This window comes from Bufo gargarizans, chromosome 3, assembly GCF_014858855.1.
Source record: "Bufo gargarizans isolate SCDJY-AF-19 chromosome 3, ASM1485885v1, whole genome shotgun sequence".
NCBI classification, from domain to species: Eukaryota; Metazoa; Chordata; class Amphibia; order Anura; family Bufonidae; genus Bufo; species Bufo gargarizans.
This window is the reverse complement of record NC_058082.1, coordinates 442,260,068-442,279,518: the sequence shown is the minus strand read 5'-3', so window position 1 is coordinate 442,279,518 and position 19,451 is coordinate 442,260,068. Positions and strand designations below refer to the sequence as shown.

The window sequence follows — 19,451 nt, the reverse complement described above, 5'->3', positions numbered from 1 at the left end:
TCACCAACTCAGCTCTGCTTCACCCGACTCTGCTGCTGCACTTCTTCCATCCAGCGACAGCTCGCTCAACCTGCTTGTATCCCCAGTGTTTGCACTGGAGCGTTCTGGCCTCGGCCAGCTGCCACTTAGCCGGAACCATTCTTGCAGTAGCGAACTGGTGTCTCCCCTGCAGCTAAGACCAGCTTCCGCATCCTGGAGCGGGATAAAGTGTGAAGACCAGGGGAACACTTAGATTCCGCTCCAAAGTTTGGCCCAAAGCTAAACTGGTAAGTGGCACAGTGGGTCCACACCCGTTGGAGTGTTACAATTACAACTCGGGGACTATGGGAGCATTATTACTTCTGGGACACAATTACTGTTGGGGGCATTTTAGGAGCACTATTACTACTAAGTGCACTTTGGCACATAATTATTATTATTATTGTTGGGATTTTGAGGAGCACTATTACTGTGGGGGCACCCTGGCACAGTATCAGCTTAGCACAGTTATTTTTGGGGGGACATTATGGTTACACTATTAGTGTCAGGGGCACTATTTGCTGGGTGCAGTTATTTTTTTAGGGCATTGTGTTTCAATAATTATTGAAGGAGGCGCTATCGGTGTGTAACTAGTATTTTCAGAAATCATCATGGTGGTCTGGCCTGGAGAAGTTGAAGAAAGAGAACATTTATCATCAAAGGAGACGTCACTGGATGTAAGAGGTATGGGCGCAATATATGAGTGGGGCTGTGTGTGGGTGTGGCTTGACTGTGGGCGGGAACACATGGGCCACATAATGTCCTATTTCACGGGGAAGTGCCCCTCCCGAGACCAGGCTCTGGATTCACGACTGTGGACATCCCACTGAAATACCCATTGAACTAACCAATTTTTATGCCATGGCTTCCTTTGTCAACCCTCACAACATAATCATGTATAATAGTGAGTATGAAATTAAAAAAAATGTTTATTATTTGGGCCATAAGAATAGCCTGCCTTTACTATGTATTAATATGCGATATATTGTACATCTCTTCACTGTAATTAATCAGTGCAGTCAGTATAACTTCTGGTTCCTTCTATTCCTTTAGTCAAACATCCAGATAAACAGACATTAGTAATCAGTATAACATTATTCCAAAACCATCAACATATAACATATCCCAAAGTCTGTAAGGATAGATACCCATGGCTACTCTTCCAATAATCCAGGCATATTAGGCTAACATGCACTAACATGAACTTGTTGCTGATATCTAGCCATCTAAGTTCCTGTTAGTGCCTGTCTGCACATACTCCAGCAAAAGGAGGCTTACTAGAATATGTCTTGCTTTCAAAACTAAAGCTCTGGATTGGAGCCACTTCAGAGTTCATATTAGTAAATGTCATACCTATCAATTGCATAATGTTACTTTATCATAGGATTCTTTTAAGGCAGGAGCAATCTGAAACAACCTGGAGGACGTTTGGGGAATGTATGACAGTCTGAATTTGCAGTGCATTAAAGGGGTTGTCCCACGAAAAATATTCTACAGTTTTCAAACCAACACCATGGATCTGAATACTTTTGTAACTGCATGCAATAAAAAAATTTAGCATAGCCACTGAGCTATTCAATAATATGTATCTGTATAGCGCCACCTGCTCTTTGTTTGTTTTTTCTTATTTCCTTGACCTGCTCACTGAGATGGCCGCACATGCTCAGTTTCATCCTTCAACTGCCTTCTGAGCTGTGATAGGGAGAGCTGAGACACGCCCCCTTAGCTGCAGCAGAAAAGACATGCCCCTTGGGCTGTCAGGTTGATATAAATCTAGCAGAGCAATGAATGTGGAGATCTCTTGATCCATGTGAGGTACAGGGCTGGTTCTAGCTTCGTTAGAAATAGAATGTGATGTACTATATGATGGCTGATATTACTTTTTTACATTAATCATAGGATAACACCATTAGGAGATTACAGGCTGCTATAAATTTAGCCTGTTATTCATTCAAGACAACCCTTTGAAAGTACAAATTTCCCCAAACTCTGTAGAGTATCAAACCCCTATCAAATCCTCTAGTACAGGGATGGCCAACCTACGGCTCTCCAGCTGTTTCAAAACTTCAACTCCCAGCATGCCTAGACTGCTTACAGCTATTAGCCTAAAGCAGGGCATGGTGGGAATTGTAGTTTTACAACAGCTGGAGAGCCTCAGGTTGGCACATACTGTATTTCCCAGGGAAAATGTCTGGATGGCACTGATCTCCCCTGCCAAAATCAGTGGTGCCCACATTCTGAAACGGGTTGTCTCTGATGCTCCAAATCTTTTGCACAAGACCACAGAACTGGGCTTCACCTATAGCAGTAACTTTCTAAGTAATAAAAATGTATTTTAGTACTCTGATACCCCCAGGACACAGGACTTACAGTAGGGTTGAATTGCACAACAACCAGAATGTCTCAAGAACAACATATATGAAGCGTGTATCAATACTTGCAGAAAATAAGACACTACCTGTGGGTGATAGGAACTGAATACTGAGGATCATGGAAGGAGGAGATGATCCAGCAATAAATTGAGTTGATGGCAGATGGATGTCATACAGGTAGATAGCAGATAAATGAAAAGAACAGAAACAGAGTAATATACACTAGACTAGAACAAGATGCAATCATGAAAGTACAGATACCAGAATATAGAACAAAGTATAAAATATCGAGGAGGGAATGCATTATACCTGACGAGCAGAATGGAGTGAGGTCTGGATACATAAAGGCTCAACCATCAGCTATTCCATCTTAATCAGCCAGACAAAGCTAGGCGATAATCAAACCCAGAATCAGATGCAAGACATTTGCAAAGAAACTGCTCAAAGTTAGTAACTAGATGAACATGAAGGAACCAGGAGACTCCTGTTGCTCTTAATAAACTGAATTTTTTTAAATAGGGAATATGACAATTTGTTTCCTAAAGCAGACAACTGGTTTACAGCAAACCAGCAATACATTGTAAATAAGTGTCCTAGCTGAAAGACAGAATACAGTTAATATAATGTAACTGATATTGAATAATAATATTCGAATCGCGACTTTTAATCACGAATATCGTCACTTTGCGTATTTGCTAAGATGTAGACTATAGTGCTATATATTTATATTCGCGAATATTCTATTTTTTTTTTTTTAATCTGAACCCATGATCCCTCCCTGCTTCTTGCTTCTGGGCCAATGAGAAGGCTGCAATGTCTTTGTCTGAGCTTAGCAACATCCCTAGCAACCAATAGGAAAGTTGCCTACCCCTTACTATATAAGAACCTCCCCAGCAGCCACTTTCTGCATTTTTGGGCATTTATGAGAGAGACAGCAGTGACATTGCTGTGCTCTGTGCTTTGCTGTGTCAAACTCATTACATTAGTTAGTTAGCTTATATATAATACAGATAGTTAGTGGGAGATAGTCAGTGTACTGTAGTTTAGATCTTGATATAGTGTAGCTGATAGGTTCCAGTGCAGGGTGTTAGGCAGTGTGATAGGTTCTGCTGTCCATACATACATGCTACAGACATAGTGCTGTGATGTCACAAGTTCACAACAATACTTAGTGCACCAATCAGTAATATGTAGTCAGACCTGCTAAAATGTAAAGTTGCACGTATTGCACCAAAATATGTGCATCATTAATTGCTGATTTGCGCAATCACAAATATATTGTAGCACTCTATCTGCATATAAAGCTATTGTAATGTTCTGCCATTTTCTCCAGTCTCAGGAAACTTCTAGCAGCTTGAAAAATGTAGCAAAAGTGACCCACATCTGTACTGTGCGCGCATTACGCAAATATTATATTGCCGATTTTCGCAATCAAGAAAATAATCGCGAATTCGCCCAAATATTAGCTAAATATCATGAATTCGAAAATTGCCCCTGCCGCTCATCATCAATAATATTGAACATTGAAGGCATTTTGTAGGGTTCTATATCCTTTATGGCCAGTTTAAATAATACCATAACCATAGGTTTTACAAATACAAGACACATGGTTTGCAGAACATTTCTTTGTAACTACCCATGAGAATCAATGAATCACACTAGAAGCCAACAATAATAGCAATTTACAAATCAAACAGCAGTTTACAAATTACTTCCAGTAAAAACCACAGTTGAATTTGTTTTAATAAAATTACATATCTTAGAAAAAAATCTTGCATTTGGAATATAAGTGAACAGACGTGTAATGTGTACAGGGTAATAATGCAAATTTGTACATGTTTTCAGTGTGTTTACAAGATTTAAGGTGTTATCAGGGATTTTGATATTGATGGCCTATCTTCAGGCTAGGTCACCAATATCAGATCAGCTGGGGTCTGATTCCTGGCATCCGCGCCAATCAACTGTTTGAAAATGCCTCCTCGCAGCTCACCAAGCACAACGCCATCCATTGAATACGTGCTTTCTTTAGTATTGCAGCTGAGACCCATTCCCCTGAATGAGACTAAGTTGCGCCTAGGCCATGTGACCGACGTATGGTGATGGCACTGGCCCAGGCACTCATGGAGCACCGCAGGCTGTACGAACATAGGATAGGCTATCAATATCAAAAGCCCGTAAGTGAACATGAGTACTGTCTACAACAGTGATCTCCAACCTGTAATTCTCCTCTCCAGCTGGTAGTTGTAGCCTTGCAACAGCTGGAGAACAAAAACACAGGCTGGAGACCACATGGAGCCAGCTTACAGGGGTTTTCATGACATAATGCATTAGTGGTCACATGATATAATTATATGGCCATTTTATTTAAGCCTTGGACTTTCCTCAGAGTCACCTCATGTGGGCTGGATTTAAAAGAAATAAAATCCCATTCACTAACATGTTTTGTGGCACTCACAAATTTGCAACCTTTGACTGTTTTTTTTTTTTCCGACGTGCTCACCGCTTTTCCAAAAACTGGGTGGTACTTTACTGAAGGCCCTACAGATTTACTATAATTATATACCAGAATTTCTGGAATCCAAAAATCCAAAAAATTATTCAGATATATTTTATATATAAATATGGTGCATCTTACCCCAAAACAGTGTTGACTAAAACCAGAATATTAAATGCCGGTCTAAAGGCCCCTTTACACTGCTCAGGCGATTGTCAGGAAGGAAGCGTTCCTTTAGTAAGTTCCTTCTATAAGCTGGCCATTGGAGTAAAATACCACAATAACTAGAACAGAGAAAAACATCAAATGTGAACTTGGCTTATATATTATATTGGCTAATTCCATTATCAGCAATGTTCTATTATCCTCCTATACAAATATGAATGTTCTCATCATATCATTTCTGGGTTAATGACCATCCATACAGCTCATTTAAATTAACCACAGAAAAAAAGGATGCTGTAAAATTGCCCGTATTCGGAAGGCTGCCAATACACGGAAGCAGTCTTTAGGGAATGTGTCACCAAATGTTTTTCTGCCAGTTAAAACCAGATAGCAACACATATCCTTTTTTGCTAACCTGTTTTATTTTCTGATGGCAGTTGGTTTTCCTGTTTCCTAAACATGATTATGGGGACTGCCATCTTGCCGGGTTCAAATCAGTGTTTTGTTTTCCATTCTTCTGATCCGTCAGAAGAACAGAAACATTTTAAAAACAAAAAAGCAGATCCTTTATTTTGAGCATCTTTTTTGCTTTTTTTGAATTCCTGCGTGGGCGGCTTTTTCTCCAGTCAAAAACACGGGATCTCAGGCGGAACTGCCAAAAACAGAAGCAAAATAAGCACAACAGATACACAAAATAATGGTCAATTTTTTGCTATTTTTCTGTTCTTCTGACAGATCACCTGACTTGACAGTTACATACAGTACTGTGGCTGGCTGTCCTTCATTTGCAGGTGGAAGCCAGTGGAACACACATCCTGGCCTTGTTGCTTAGTCACACGCAGCTTTCTAGACATTTAAACAAGATTCCGAGTCTGGGGCCCACTCCTAAGCCCAGTAGCAGCCAGGGTCCTCCATTCCAGGATTTGCTGGTCCCTTATTGAGTCAAGTTAGAAGGATGAGGTTCCTTGTCTACTTTTATACTGTATACTGTGGGGTGTTATACTATAGACTGTGGGGTGTTATACTATACAGTGAAAATGAGGTGTGTTATACTGTATACTGTGGAGTGTTGTACACTGAGGGGCTGGGGATGTTTTAAAAAAATAAATATAGTGCATAATGCGAAAGGGGGAACAGTCAGAGCAAATGGAGGGAGGGAGCCCAAGATAGGTAAACAGCTCTGGGACTTTTTTTTTTGGGGGGGGGGGGGGGACTGCTGAGACATACTGGCACTTAAAATCTAAGATGAGCTCACTTAAAGCACACCTGGGTTTAAAAAAAAAAGTTTTTACAATGGCTGTGCTTCTTTGCGCAATTATAACTGTGAAGAAACAGTTATTTTTTTGGGCTTTTCAATACCTTCCTCATCCATATTATTCCCTGTTTCAGGTGCACAGCTAGATGCAATTTACTCAGAAGCAGGGAGCATCTCCCTTCTGGGAAATCTGCCAACACTGTACTTCTGTGTAATCTAGGGTTGCCACCTTTCCCAACAAAAAATACAGTCCAAGTTAAGCCACGCCCCAAAGAGGGTGTTATTTTGAGGGGGTGGCTTAACACGTGATGTTAAGTTGCTGTCGTACTGTGGCTCCCAGTAAAATGAATGCCCCCATTAATATTAATGCCCCCATTAGTGCTCCCAGTAATGGTAATGCCTCTATTAGCACTCCCCAGAATGAATAATGCCCCTATTAGTGCCCCCAGCAATAGTAATGTCCCCATTAGTGAACCCCAGAATGAATAATGCCCCCATTAGTGCCCAGAGTAAGATTAATGCCCCCCAGTAAGAGTAATGCCCCATTAATGCACCCCACAATTAATAATGCCCCCCATTAGTTCCCCCAGTAAGAGTAATGCCCCTATTACGGCACCCCAGAATTAATATTGCCCCAATTAGTGCCTACCCAGTAAGAATAAGGCCCCGTTAGTGCACCCCAGAAATAATAATGCCCCCCATTACTGCCCCCAGTAAGAGTAATGCCCCCATTAGTGCACACCGGAATGAACAATGCCCCCATTAGTGCCACCCCAGTAAGAGTAAGGCCCTCATTAGTGCACCCCAGAAATAATAATGCCCCCATTATTGCCTCCAGTAAGAGTAATGCCCCCATTAGTGCACACCGGAATGAACAATGCCCCCATTAGTGCCCCCCAGTAAGAGTAATGCACTCATTAGTGCACCCCAGAAATAATAATACCCCCCATTAGTGCCCCCAGTAAGAGTAATGTCCCCATTAGTGCACACCGGAATGAACAATGCCCCCTTTAGTGCCCCCCCCCAGTAAGAGTAAGGCCCCCATTAGTGCACCCCAGAATCAATAATACCCCCCATTAGTGCCCTCAGAAAGAGTAATGCCCCCATTAGTGCACCCCAGAATTAATAATGCCCCCCATTATTTCCCCCCAGTAAGAGTAATGCCCCCATTAGTGTACACCGGAATGAACAATGCCCCCTTTAGTGCCCCCCCCCCAGTAAGAGTAAGGCCCCCATTAGTGCACCCCAGAATCAATAATGCCCCCCATTAGTGCGCCCCAGAATTAATAATGCCCCCCATTATTTCCCCCCAGTAAGAATAATGCCCCCATTAGTGCCACACAGAATTTATAATGCCGCCCATGAGTGCCCCCCAGCAAGATTAATGCCCCCATTAGTGCGCCCCAGACTTAATAATGCCCACATTAGTGCCCCCTTCTCTGCTTATGCAAAAAAAAAAAAAAAAAAGAACTCACCTCCTCCATTTGATGGTGACGCGGTGAACATTCGCTGCTCACTGGAAGCTCAGGACAGGACCTATGAAATGTCATCATACTGGAGCGCAGGTCCTGTCCTGAGCTTCCAGTAAGCAGTGAGTGTTTACCGCAGCGCGAAAAAATGAGGTGAGGTTTTTTTATTTTTCCTTAACATAAGTGGGGGGGGAGGCTTTACTAATTAGCGCCCCACAATAGAAGAGCTCATTAGTAGCAGTCATTATAGGAAAATACCGGCAATGAATGTTGCCAGTAGAAAAAATGACTGTCAGGAACACTAAAATACCAGCTTGGCCAGGGAGATACTGGCCGGGTGGCAACCCTAGTGACATCCTTACTTACCACTATGTTTTGAGAAAGGAGGGAGGGATCACACTTACAGACACATGAGGTTCCTATCATTTTCAAAAGCTGTGTAGAATCAGTTCTTTTATCAGGCTCAGGATCTCAGCTAGCTCTGACATGTTCCCATTTGCTCTGACAGCCGTCTTCGGACTCTCCGTTATTAGGGACGGATCTTGCCTGACAACAGGCAGTGAACTGCAAATTAGGTGGAAGTGAGACCCCTAGTGGCCATGACTTTACAGCTTTTTTCAGGGGGATGCAAGCTTTTTTTTTTTTTTATGTAGTGATTTAGAAATTTGCTAGTTTCACCATTCTCTATTAAATGAAATTGTGTGAAAGTGCAGTGACTCTTTAAAGGTGTATTCCCATCTCAGACATTTATGGCATAACCTCAGCAAATAGCACTTCTGCATTCATTTTCTGCCTGGGTGCAACAGTAACCTTATCAAGTGGAAGGGGTTTAAGAGACCCTCACTCTCACTATAGGTTCACGTCCTGTAGATCTGCCATAAATGTCTGAGTTAGGAATACCCCTTCACGGCTACTGTCACACAAGACGTATATGCACAGACGGATCCGCGCGAATAATGCAAATGCTTGTATCCGTTCTTAATGGATCAGTTTGTATTATTCATAAAAAAAAAAAGTCTAAGGCCTCTTTCACACGGGCGAGTATTCCGCGCGGGTGCGATGCGTGATGTGAACGCATTGCACCCGCACTGAATCCGGACCCATTCATTTCTATGGGGCTGTTCACATGAGCGGTGATTTTCACGCATCACTTATGCGTTGCGTGAAAATCACAGCATGTTCTATTTTCTGCGTTTTTCACGTAACGCAGGCCCCATAGAAATGAATGGGGTTGCGTGAAAATCGCAAGCATCTGCGAGCAAGTACAGATGCGGTGCGATTTTCACGCATGGTTGCTAAGATGACAGTCTATTCACTGTATTATTTGTCCTTATAACATGGTCATAAGGGAAAATAATAGCATTCTGAATACAGAATGCATAGTATAATAGTGCTGGAGGGGGTTAAAAAATAAAATAAAAAATTAACTCACCTTCTCCTCTTGATCGCGTAGTTCCCGGTCTCTTCTTTACTTCTTTAATGATGAGCTGTGGGCTATTTTTCCCTGACATGTGATATCCCCATTTTCCACTGACAGCAGACATACCCATTTATTAATAACAGACACATCGCGGATGGCATCCTTGTTGCATTCGCATTGCGTCCGTTTTTCACTGTGCAAAGATAGTAGATGCTCTAAAAATTAATTTTCAGGTGGTAGCATCCGTGGAATTCGGATGATACACCAAGGGTAAAAAAATGGAGACACAGACTAATCACGGATGCTTCACGGACATCTTCACGGATGTAACACGGACTGATTTTTCACCAACGTGAAACGGACTTGAAAATGTGAACGAGGCCTAGAAGAGATGCCATACAGTAGCATTCCATTGTAAACTTTATCCATTTAAAGGGGTTTTCTCATCTCAGACAATGGGGGCATATCGCTAGGATGTGCCCCCATTGTCTTTCGGAGCCCCGAAAGTGAAGGAGAGCGCACTGCGCATGCGCAGCCGCTCTCCATTCATTTCTATGGGGCCGCCGAAAATAGCCAAGCGCTGGCTCGGCTATTGCCGTCTGCCCAATAGAAATGAATGGGAGCATGGGCTAGGCGGGGATTTCACTTCTATGGGAGAGGCGGGGATTAGCGATTGGTAGTGGACGGACTCCGGGAAATCTGGGGTCCTCCAGCAACAGCGCTCCCCGCTCTCTTCTCGAAATAGGTGCGGGTCCCAGAGTGCGGGTCCTATCAAACAATGGAGGAATACCCTAGCGATATGCCCCCATTGTTTAAGATGGGAATACACCGTTAACGTATAATTTTTTATTTTTTTTTGCGTTTGCGTTTGGACTATGCGTTTGCATTCTATTTTCCCTCAATTTATATGTTAGATGTCGGGCAACAATGTGATAGGTTTACGCTGGAAGCATCTGACAATGTACTACTTTCACCATGCCTCACCTACTCCAATTTCACCCAGAATCACTCATGTAATCAGAGGTAATCATTTTCAGACATAGTGGAAATCTTGATTTTGCTATAAATTATCTTTCATTTTTACTGGAGTTTCTTCTACAAAACACAGTTTCCTATGATTGTAGTTCCCCATATAGTCCTTCATGATTTACAAATCTACAAAAGCTATTACATAAAGGAAAGCCTATCTGTTTTCTTGGGGCCAGCTGTGGTTTATGGAAACAGCACTTCTTTTTTTGCAGTGGTGATGTAGTGTGAAGCTGAGAGCACTAAGACCATGTAGGCAGAGTCCGCTTCAAGCCTGTGCACTGTCTATAACTGAGTGCATGTGTCTTCCTCCTACTATCTGTGTATCTGTATCACAGCAGCAGGTGGTGGTATACTGCTGCAGTCCTCTGCCTAGGTAGCTCAGTCTATCCTCACCCAATGCAGAGGCACTTTCACACTAAGGGGGAGTTTCAGCAAACTCTGGGATCTGCTACCTCAAGTGAATCCAGGAACTCATCAAAGTTCTCCCTATCCAATGAGACACAGAGCAAGTCAGATCATCCCTGGCTGTCCTCTTCATCACAGCCTCCACAAGGAAGACCTCACCACCAGCAACATCCAGAACCTATGGGGTTCCCTCCTCCATCTCCAGGGACGCAAAGCAGCCAAGTTTTCTTTAAATTTTCTTCAGCATCCACTTCTATACATCAGTTTTTTAACTAGTTGTGGGAACTATACTTTTTTTGCAGCAACAGTTCCCAATTCATATAGTATTTTCTTAATACAGAATTCCATTTATAGCTAGAAACCTGACAAAGACGAATAAGAGCTATATCCTCATCCCTTCCTCAAGGACAATTCCACCATCACTGGTCTAATCCAAAGATGTGAAAGATGTTTGTGAAGTATGAAGACTTATGGAGGGACTGATCATTTTAAGAAGCTAGATTTTGTTTCTTTTCACTTTGGATTTAAAAAAACAAATGAGGCACTTACCTGCATGGTAATCTGGATTTTCAAGCATCCTTCTCTTCAGCCTACAAAGCACTTTTTGGAGATACAGTAACTATGCTGGGACTATCTCATCCAGGAGAACCTTTCAGAAGTCACCATAGAATGTCCTCAGCTCCAGGATTGAGGCATTGTCACAGGACACTGGCTTCATCAGATAATGTCCAAACAAACTGCAGGATGTATGTTGCCTACCTACTAATACTACTTATTCTGACCCCAAGAGTTGATTCTTCCTGGTGGTAAGTAGCCCATCCATTAACACTCTGCCACATGGACCTGTCATTTGCTTAATGCATTTAAACAGTTAAAAGGCAGGCAAGAAAATCAGATCTATTCTCTTCTGGTGCTATTCGAAATACCTTGAGGGGATGAGATTTAAAAGATTACAGTCCATGCTTGTTGTGAACTTTTTTTTTGGGGGGGGGGGACTTTCTTTTTCCATTTGTTGTGATTAGTGTTAAGCTTCATACCTGCAATCTATTCCTTGTGTGCTAATCCAGCACATGACAACATAGTCTTTGTAGTTTTTGGAATGATCTTTAGAATATCATAGGACTCTTAGTCTTAGCATATAGTATAGTGTGCAGAACACTGCTTTCTATCATTGCCTCCAGCAGATAACTATGTACAGATCCCAGTCATGTGGACATGGGGATATTTAGTGGTGTGAAAGCTTTACAAGTATATTTTGGCTGGAACAATAATGTGGTGTGGAGATTTGGTAAGGCAGCTGTTTGTTTTAAAGCTGATCTACTGGCATTCTCCAACAAAGTGACTTGTAATAAGTTATTCAAGACATGCTGTAAAGGAGTTAAACTGATACACTGAAATTTGTATATTGAACCGACTGATCTGCGGGCAAGATAAAAGCTAGACAATAAGATTGACCCTTAAGGGCTTAACAAATTCCTTAAGTCCAGACATTAAAATATTCATGCTACATTCTGTACATAGCTGATTGTCATAGACCTTACTGCCAGAGTCAGCCTATAGGAGAAGAAGTGCTCGATGATGTTTGCTATTTAGAAATTCATATTTTCAAAATATTATAACATAGCATAATACAAAGAAGATAGATATGGGATGGAGTAAAATATATATGAGATAGATAGACAGAATACTGTAGAGACATAGATGTATATTAAATGGATGTGATATAGATGATACTGTATAGACATAGATAGCTAGAAATTAAATAGATGTGATATAGATAGATATGATAAAATACTGTGCAGACATGGAGAGACAGATTAGATCGATAGAATACTGTAGAGACATAGATGTATATGAAATGGATGTGATATAGATATGAAATACATTTGATATAGATGGATCATACAGTATGATAATGTATAGACAGATAGATAGATAGATAGATAGATAGAAATGAAATAGATGTGATATAGATAGATATGATAAAATACTGTACAGACATGGAGAGACAGATAGATAGACAGATAGATAGAACAGAAATGAAAAAGATATGATATAGATAGATAGATAAAAAACTGTACAGACATGGAGAGAAAAATAAGATAGATAGATAGATAGATAGAACAGGAATTAAAAAAATATGATATAGATAGATATGATTTAAAAAAAAACTGTACAGACATAGAGAGACAGGATAGATAGATAGATAGATAGATAGATAGATAGATAGATAGATAGATAGATAGATAGATGTAAGTTGTGAGGTGATAGAAATATTGGATACATAGATATACAGACATTTCACACATTGTATATATATATCCTATACAGATAAGCACTTAACATTACACTTTCACTTTATTAGGTTTACTTCCTGTCACATCTATTTTCTTTGATTAGTTTATTGTCATCCAGCAAAAAAATAGCAAAGTAGATTTTTTTTTCTTGCTGAAATTCAGGAAATATTTACCCACTCAGCAGTCACAATGGAAGTGAACATGAAACCATCAGACGAATTGAGTCAGAACTGGTCAGATGTAGGCAGCTGCCTGTTATACATTCAGCCACAGATCAGCAATTACATATGAATGATGCCCCTGTATATTCTCAACTATGAATCCTAACTGTTCTGAACAGCAAGATACAAGCCAAAGACCAATAATAAAAAAAATGAAATAAACAGGTGAAGTTATCCTTCCAAGAAATGTCATTGTAATGGTAGATGTACTAAAGAGGGACACATCTACATGACCAGTACAATGCAATAATGTAAGTTTATAGAAGAAGATGGTGATGGTAATAGTTCTGTGTGTTCTCAGGAGGTAAGATGAAGCATGAAAGCACTTGAAGCTCTGGTGTACAGCCTTTCCTTTTATTGGACCATAGAACAATCCACATATTTAATAGTAGTGGTCATAAAACATAATACCAAAATACTGCTCCAGACTGCTAGCCAAGAGCTTATACAAATCCTAGCCTGCCCGGTGCTACACAATCCATAGTATTAATATGTAGCTTCATTTGTGTATGTACAACTAATAATAACCTGTATTAATAGTAAGGGCTGCCCCCAGTGCCACATTTATCATGTTCATAGATAGATAGGTAGATAAATAGATAGATCAAAGTTTATATCTTTTCATAATTGTTGCTGCTGCTATTATTATTGTAATTAATACTGTATGTGTGTTGATAACTAGTATATTAACAGAGATCTACTCATCATGTAGTCATGCTGTGCATTGAGTAGGATATATGACATGATAAAATATTCTCTTCTTACAAATATAAGAAACATAATAATAATAATAATAATAATAATAATAATATAAACTACATAAGACAATTGCTACCTTGACGTTGAGTTTCATTCCCCCCTGGGTGCACTCCCTGCTTCTTGTTTCCCTATGACTGCCTTTCCCAGCAGTAAACTGGTTTGTGATATTCCCAAAGGGAGAAAATAAATGCATGTTATCAGGTCAATAAACTCTATGCCATTGGGGCAACTATAGTAATCTTCAGGTACTGTAGGGTAATTGGCCTGGCACTGGGATCTGGGGATGTTATAGATTTGGTTGGACATTATGCACCATCAGTAATGCAGTACTAGGTAGGACTGAACAATGGTCTCATAAATTATCTAAGGACTTTAGGGTGGCCAGCTTATTGAGATTATGGAAGGATGGCCTTCATAAACCCTATATTAAGTCATTATAAGTCATTATAAGTTAGCCATATATGGAAGTTTTATGTCCTATGTAAGGTTAGTCTTCTCCAGGTGCTCCATGCTGACTTTGACAGTTTATATTGTTGCATTGCTTTAGCAGTTCTATAAAGCAATATGACAAAATAGTATAATAATAAAACAAAACTTGCTATAAACACATTACTCAAAAATAGATATTTCTATAGTTTTATCATTAAGTAGAAGCTAGCCTGTCAACACAACAGGGTGACTTTGGCTTCTTCCAGCCCAGCTTTTACTGATGTGTTTCATTGGTCTTGAATTGACTGCACAAAACCTGATATAAACAAAACAGGCAATTTATGAAAATCTGTCCCGGAATTATGGAATCCTGTCTCAGGAATCTGTTTACTTCCCATACAAAAAAACACTTACTGAAAATGATATTGTAAGAAGTATTATGCATATGCTCTTCAAACATCTACCCTCTAGAACAAAGGACTTGGGCCACCATTGTGTCCAAGAACTTTAAAGAGAGAGCAACCTTTTTTGACAGTCCATCCCCTTGATTTTTCAAGGATTTAATAAATGAATCCCTGACCTTTCTAAAGCAGAAATCCCAAAAGGTGGTAATCATTGAGAAGTGTGAGAAGATTACAATGGGTCAGACCCTCACCTGTTTCCAACTTGATAACCAGCCAAATGTATTCAGCGTGGCTCAGAGATGTCCATACCGCACATTTCTGACACAACAGACTGACCAAAATACCATTTAAATTAAAGGTGCTTGGTATTACAAATTTAGGCCTCATGCACACAATTGTATTTTTGGTCCGCGTCTGATACGTACTTTTTGCAGTTTGGACGTGGACCTATACATTTCTATGGCACCGCAAAAATTAGAGAACATGTCCAATTCTGGTCCATTTTGTGAACAAGAATAGGCATTTTGTGGCATACACACATCCATTATCCATATTTTGCGGATCCTCTCTTTGAGGACCGCAAAATACACACAGTTGTGTGCATGAGGCCTTTTTAGTAAATTACATTTCTGAGATCCATGGATTCCATGGTCTTTTCTAGCTCTACAGAGCACAACAGCCTATTTTATCTAGAAATTGGTGGTGGTCATGAGCTCCACAAATGTGATTTTATGGCATGCAGCTATACAACATGACCCCCACCAATTTCTAGATAAAATAGGCTGTTGTGCTTTATAGAGCTAGAAAAGACCATGGAATCCATGGATCTCAGAAGATCATTTTTGGATTTTTTTTCCCTTTGAATAATTCTGAGAATATAGAAGACTATTAATGCATTCCTTCATCATACATGGTGGACAAGTGTAGCAATACCTACTTTGCTTGCATCCCACTCATGCTATAAGCACTGGGAACTCCAACAGACACAATAAAGATTTCCTTATTTAAACTGTCGTTTTGAATGTCAGTATCAAGACTATAGAAGGCCTTGCATAACTGTGACAGAGCAGATACACTTTTACACGGGCTGAGGATCGCGAAAACTATTGGCAACAAGCGTTCATACAAATCCTCATTCTAGATAATTGCCTTTTGTAAATGTATTGTCAAATACAAATTTATCAAGTGATCACTTCTCTTAGGGCTCATGCACACAACGTTGTTTTAGTCCACACCTAGTCTGCATTTTTTGCAGGTCGGATGTGGACCCATTCACTTCAATAAGACCACAAAAGATGTGGACAGCACATTGTGTGCCGCCGCATCTGTATGTCCTTTCCACGGCACCCGCAAAAAAGTAGAACACGTCCTATTCTTGTCCACATTATCGACAAGGATAGGACAATTCTATTATGGGCTGGACGTTCTGTTCCCCAAAATGCAGTACACACACAGGTGGTATCCATATTTTGTGGATCCACAATTGGCGGACCGCAAAAACGGCTAAGGCTGTGTGCATCACAAGCCGTGGCTGAATGGCGGGGAACAGGAGTCAGAGGCTCCCGTGGCGCACTGTAAACTGACATCCCTCTCAGAGGCAGGTCGGCTGCTGCCTGAGATTCTTATCTCTCATCATGGCCGAAGCCGGCCTCGGTGTGTAATCAGACTCCATATTATTGGAATATGCTGTGATTTAGATGTTCTCATTATATTTAGGCAGTATTAAACCCAAAACCCCACAGCTTGACCCTGGTAATGGTATCACATGGCACAGTTCTAAAAAGTCATGCGATGCACAGCCATTTGAGGGCCAGTTTTAGGGGTAGTATAACCTATGCAGTCACACAAGGTGCATTAGCAGCCCCTGAGTCTCGTGGCCACCATGAAGTCATATTATTATTATATCTAGACATTGCATAGTACTTTATGTAGCTGATATTTGGTCACTGTGTGGTGATATTATTCTAGTACTGTAGGACATTATTTACTTAGGCATTGTGCTGTATATTATTTTTGCGGTCTATGGTGGTGGTGGCACTGTAGCATTATTATTTATACATCCTTATAAAAATTGTACTTGGCAAACATATGAACACAATATGACATGGCATTTACAACTCCAATTCCCCAAAAAGTTGGGATGCTGTGTAAAATGTAAGGGGTCATTTACAATGCTGAAGTACGCCTAAATTAAATGTATTCCAGGCACAGATGGTGGTGCAACGGTTAGTTGTACCGCTATCTCCGACTCTATGTGGGCATAGAAAAAGGAAGCTGTCTTACATTTAGAACTAGCGCTGGACGCGCCAAAGTTGTGGAGAGGCCTGCGCCTCTTTATACCTTCAGCGGATCCACCGCCAGCTATGGGGCGTTATTAAGACTGACGCCTAAAACGCTGGTCTTAATAAACGTGCCCCTAAATGAATGTAAAGAATGTGAAACATTTTACCATTTCATGAAAAAAAAAAACAAAACAACAACAGGGGACAACATGACTGGATAGAAAAGAGCAGGTTAGAAAGGCAGAGTCTCAAAAGCAAAGTTAGTGTTTTTACCTTTTTTTTTATTTCTTTTTATTATAGAAATTTTAAATAGTAAGAACAAAGTAACAAAAAACAATGTTTACAAGCATCAAATGACCAATTTAGCTTGTGTCAATAAAGAATAGGCACTGCAGATAAGTTATTGAATGATAAAATGAACATGAAGAAAAAGTGTGTGGAGAGAGACAGAGGGTAAAGGCTCCGGGCAGATTATTCTTAAGATGATTTGTATGAACGCTCGTTAGCGATCATCTGGCAGCGTAATACTACCGCCGATTACCCAGTGTACAAGCCAATGCTTGTTCATTGGGTAATCAGGATCTTTTAACATGTTAAAAAATCCTGGTTTGTCGGCGCTGTGTAATAGGCACTCTGCTGCCGGCAAACAAGACAGTATAGGGATGAGTGATGCATTAGCGATCGCTTGTCCCTATACTGAGGAGGAGATCATTGCATGTAAAGCTGCGGTCTCCTCTTCTAGCGAGTAGGCAACTGACAAGAGGGAACACTTCCCTTCCAACATTCGTCTGCTCTATCTGTAATAGGGCCTTAAGGGAAAGGTGGGATGACAGATATCTGATCTATTATTTTGAATTACAAAGTACAACGTTTGTCCATGATTTCCAAACCTGTTGGAAGCAGGTATAGGAACGTGACACCTTTTCCGTATGATAGAAATAATCAATTCTCTGTAGCCATTGTGTGATGGAGGGGGGGGGGGGGGTCTGTTTGGTTGGTTCCACATTAGTGGTGTTATGTTTTTGGCAGCCAATGGCAGCATAAGAAACATGTTAAGTGATCTGCGGATATTTAGGAGGACTGCCAGCAGTGGGGGAGACTTAAGTTTTGAATGACTGAGGTGACCTGGGACCATAATATGTTTATACCAGAATAATACCACCACATATGAATGTAGGTTCCATTTCATAAACAAAATTAACTCATTTAGAACTTGATGGCAACAATGCATCTCCAAAAAAAAGTTGGGACAGGGCCATGTCTACAATTATGTAGCAATGCCTCCTCTTTTAACAACAGTCTGTAAATGTCTGGGAACTGAGGAGACCAACTGTTGGAGTTTTGGGAGTGAAATGTTGTCCCATTCTTGTAGGATTCTAGCTGCCGGGTCTTCTTTATTTTTCGCTTCATGATGCGCCAAATATTTTCTTTTGGTGAAAGGTCTGGACTGCAGGCCGTCCAGTTCAGCACCTGGACTCTTCTTCTGCAAAGCCATGCTGTTGTGACGGGTGCAGTATGTGGTTTAGCTGAAATAAATATTCTCTGGATGGGGGCATATGTTGTTCTAAAGCCTCTATATACTGTTCAGCATTAAAGGTGCCTTTGTAGATATGCAAGCTCCCCAGACTGTAGGCAATAATGCAAGCTGGATGGTCCTTCGCCTCTTGAGTCCACACAACACTGTGTCTGTGGTTTCCAAAGAGAATTAAAAAATTTTAATAATCTGAACCACAGAACAGTTTTCTATTTTGCTCAGTCTATTTTAAATTATTTTGGCCCAGAGAAGATGGCGGTGTTTATGGATTGTGTTGACAAAGCTTCTTTGCACAACTTTTACTTTGAGGTACATTTTTCTGAAAAATGTTTGACATTTTTTAGATGCAGTTTTTAGTAGATTGGTGAACCTCTACCTAACATTGCTTTTGAGACTCTGCCTTTCTAATATGCTCTTTTATACCCACCCTGTCATGTTTCCCCCTGTTGTTGTTTTGTTGTCCCAACTTTTGGGAGATGCATTGCTGCCATGAAGTTCTAAATCAGATCTTTTGTTTAATGAAATGGTAAAATATCTCACTTTTAACATCTAATGTGTTCTATGTTCTATTGTGAATAAAATATGGGTCTAAGAGATCATTGCATTCTGTATTTATTTACATTTTACACAGTTTCCCAGCTTTGGAGTTGGAGTTGTATAATTACACACTGTGTTGTATTGGTTATTTGTAGCCTGTATGACCATACCCCATATGGTCAGTGATACCCACAGACACCACAGAGGATGCAACCCAATGTAAGGTCCTCTGTGTGAGACAGACTACTTCTTAGGGATACATTGACTAACAAGTTCAGTATACTCAATAAGGCATTTAAGGGGTTGTCTGGGCTGAACCTGAAAAAATCCCTTTTTTCACCCAGGCAGCCCCTCTGAGATG

At 40.5% G+C, this 19,451-nt stretch overlaps 1 protein-coding gene across 1 annotated transcript in view; it reads left to right on the top strand.

Moving 5' to 3' along the window:
* Positions 1–10,552: 10,552 nt before the first annotated feature.
* Positions 10,553–19,451, top strand: part of WNT2B (Wnt family member 2B) — a 60,043-nt gene continuing 51,144 nt past the window's right edge. Inside the window, exon 1 of the mRNA XM_044286479.1 lies at positions 10,553–11,433. Within this exon, the coding sequence (XP_044142414.1) occupies positions 11,249–11,433 (185 nt within the window). The 5' untranslated portion in view covers positions 10,553–11,248. The remainder of the gene's footprint in view (positions 11,434–19,451) is intronic.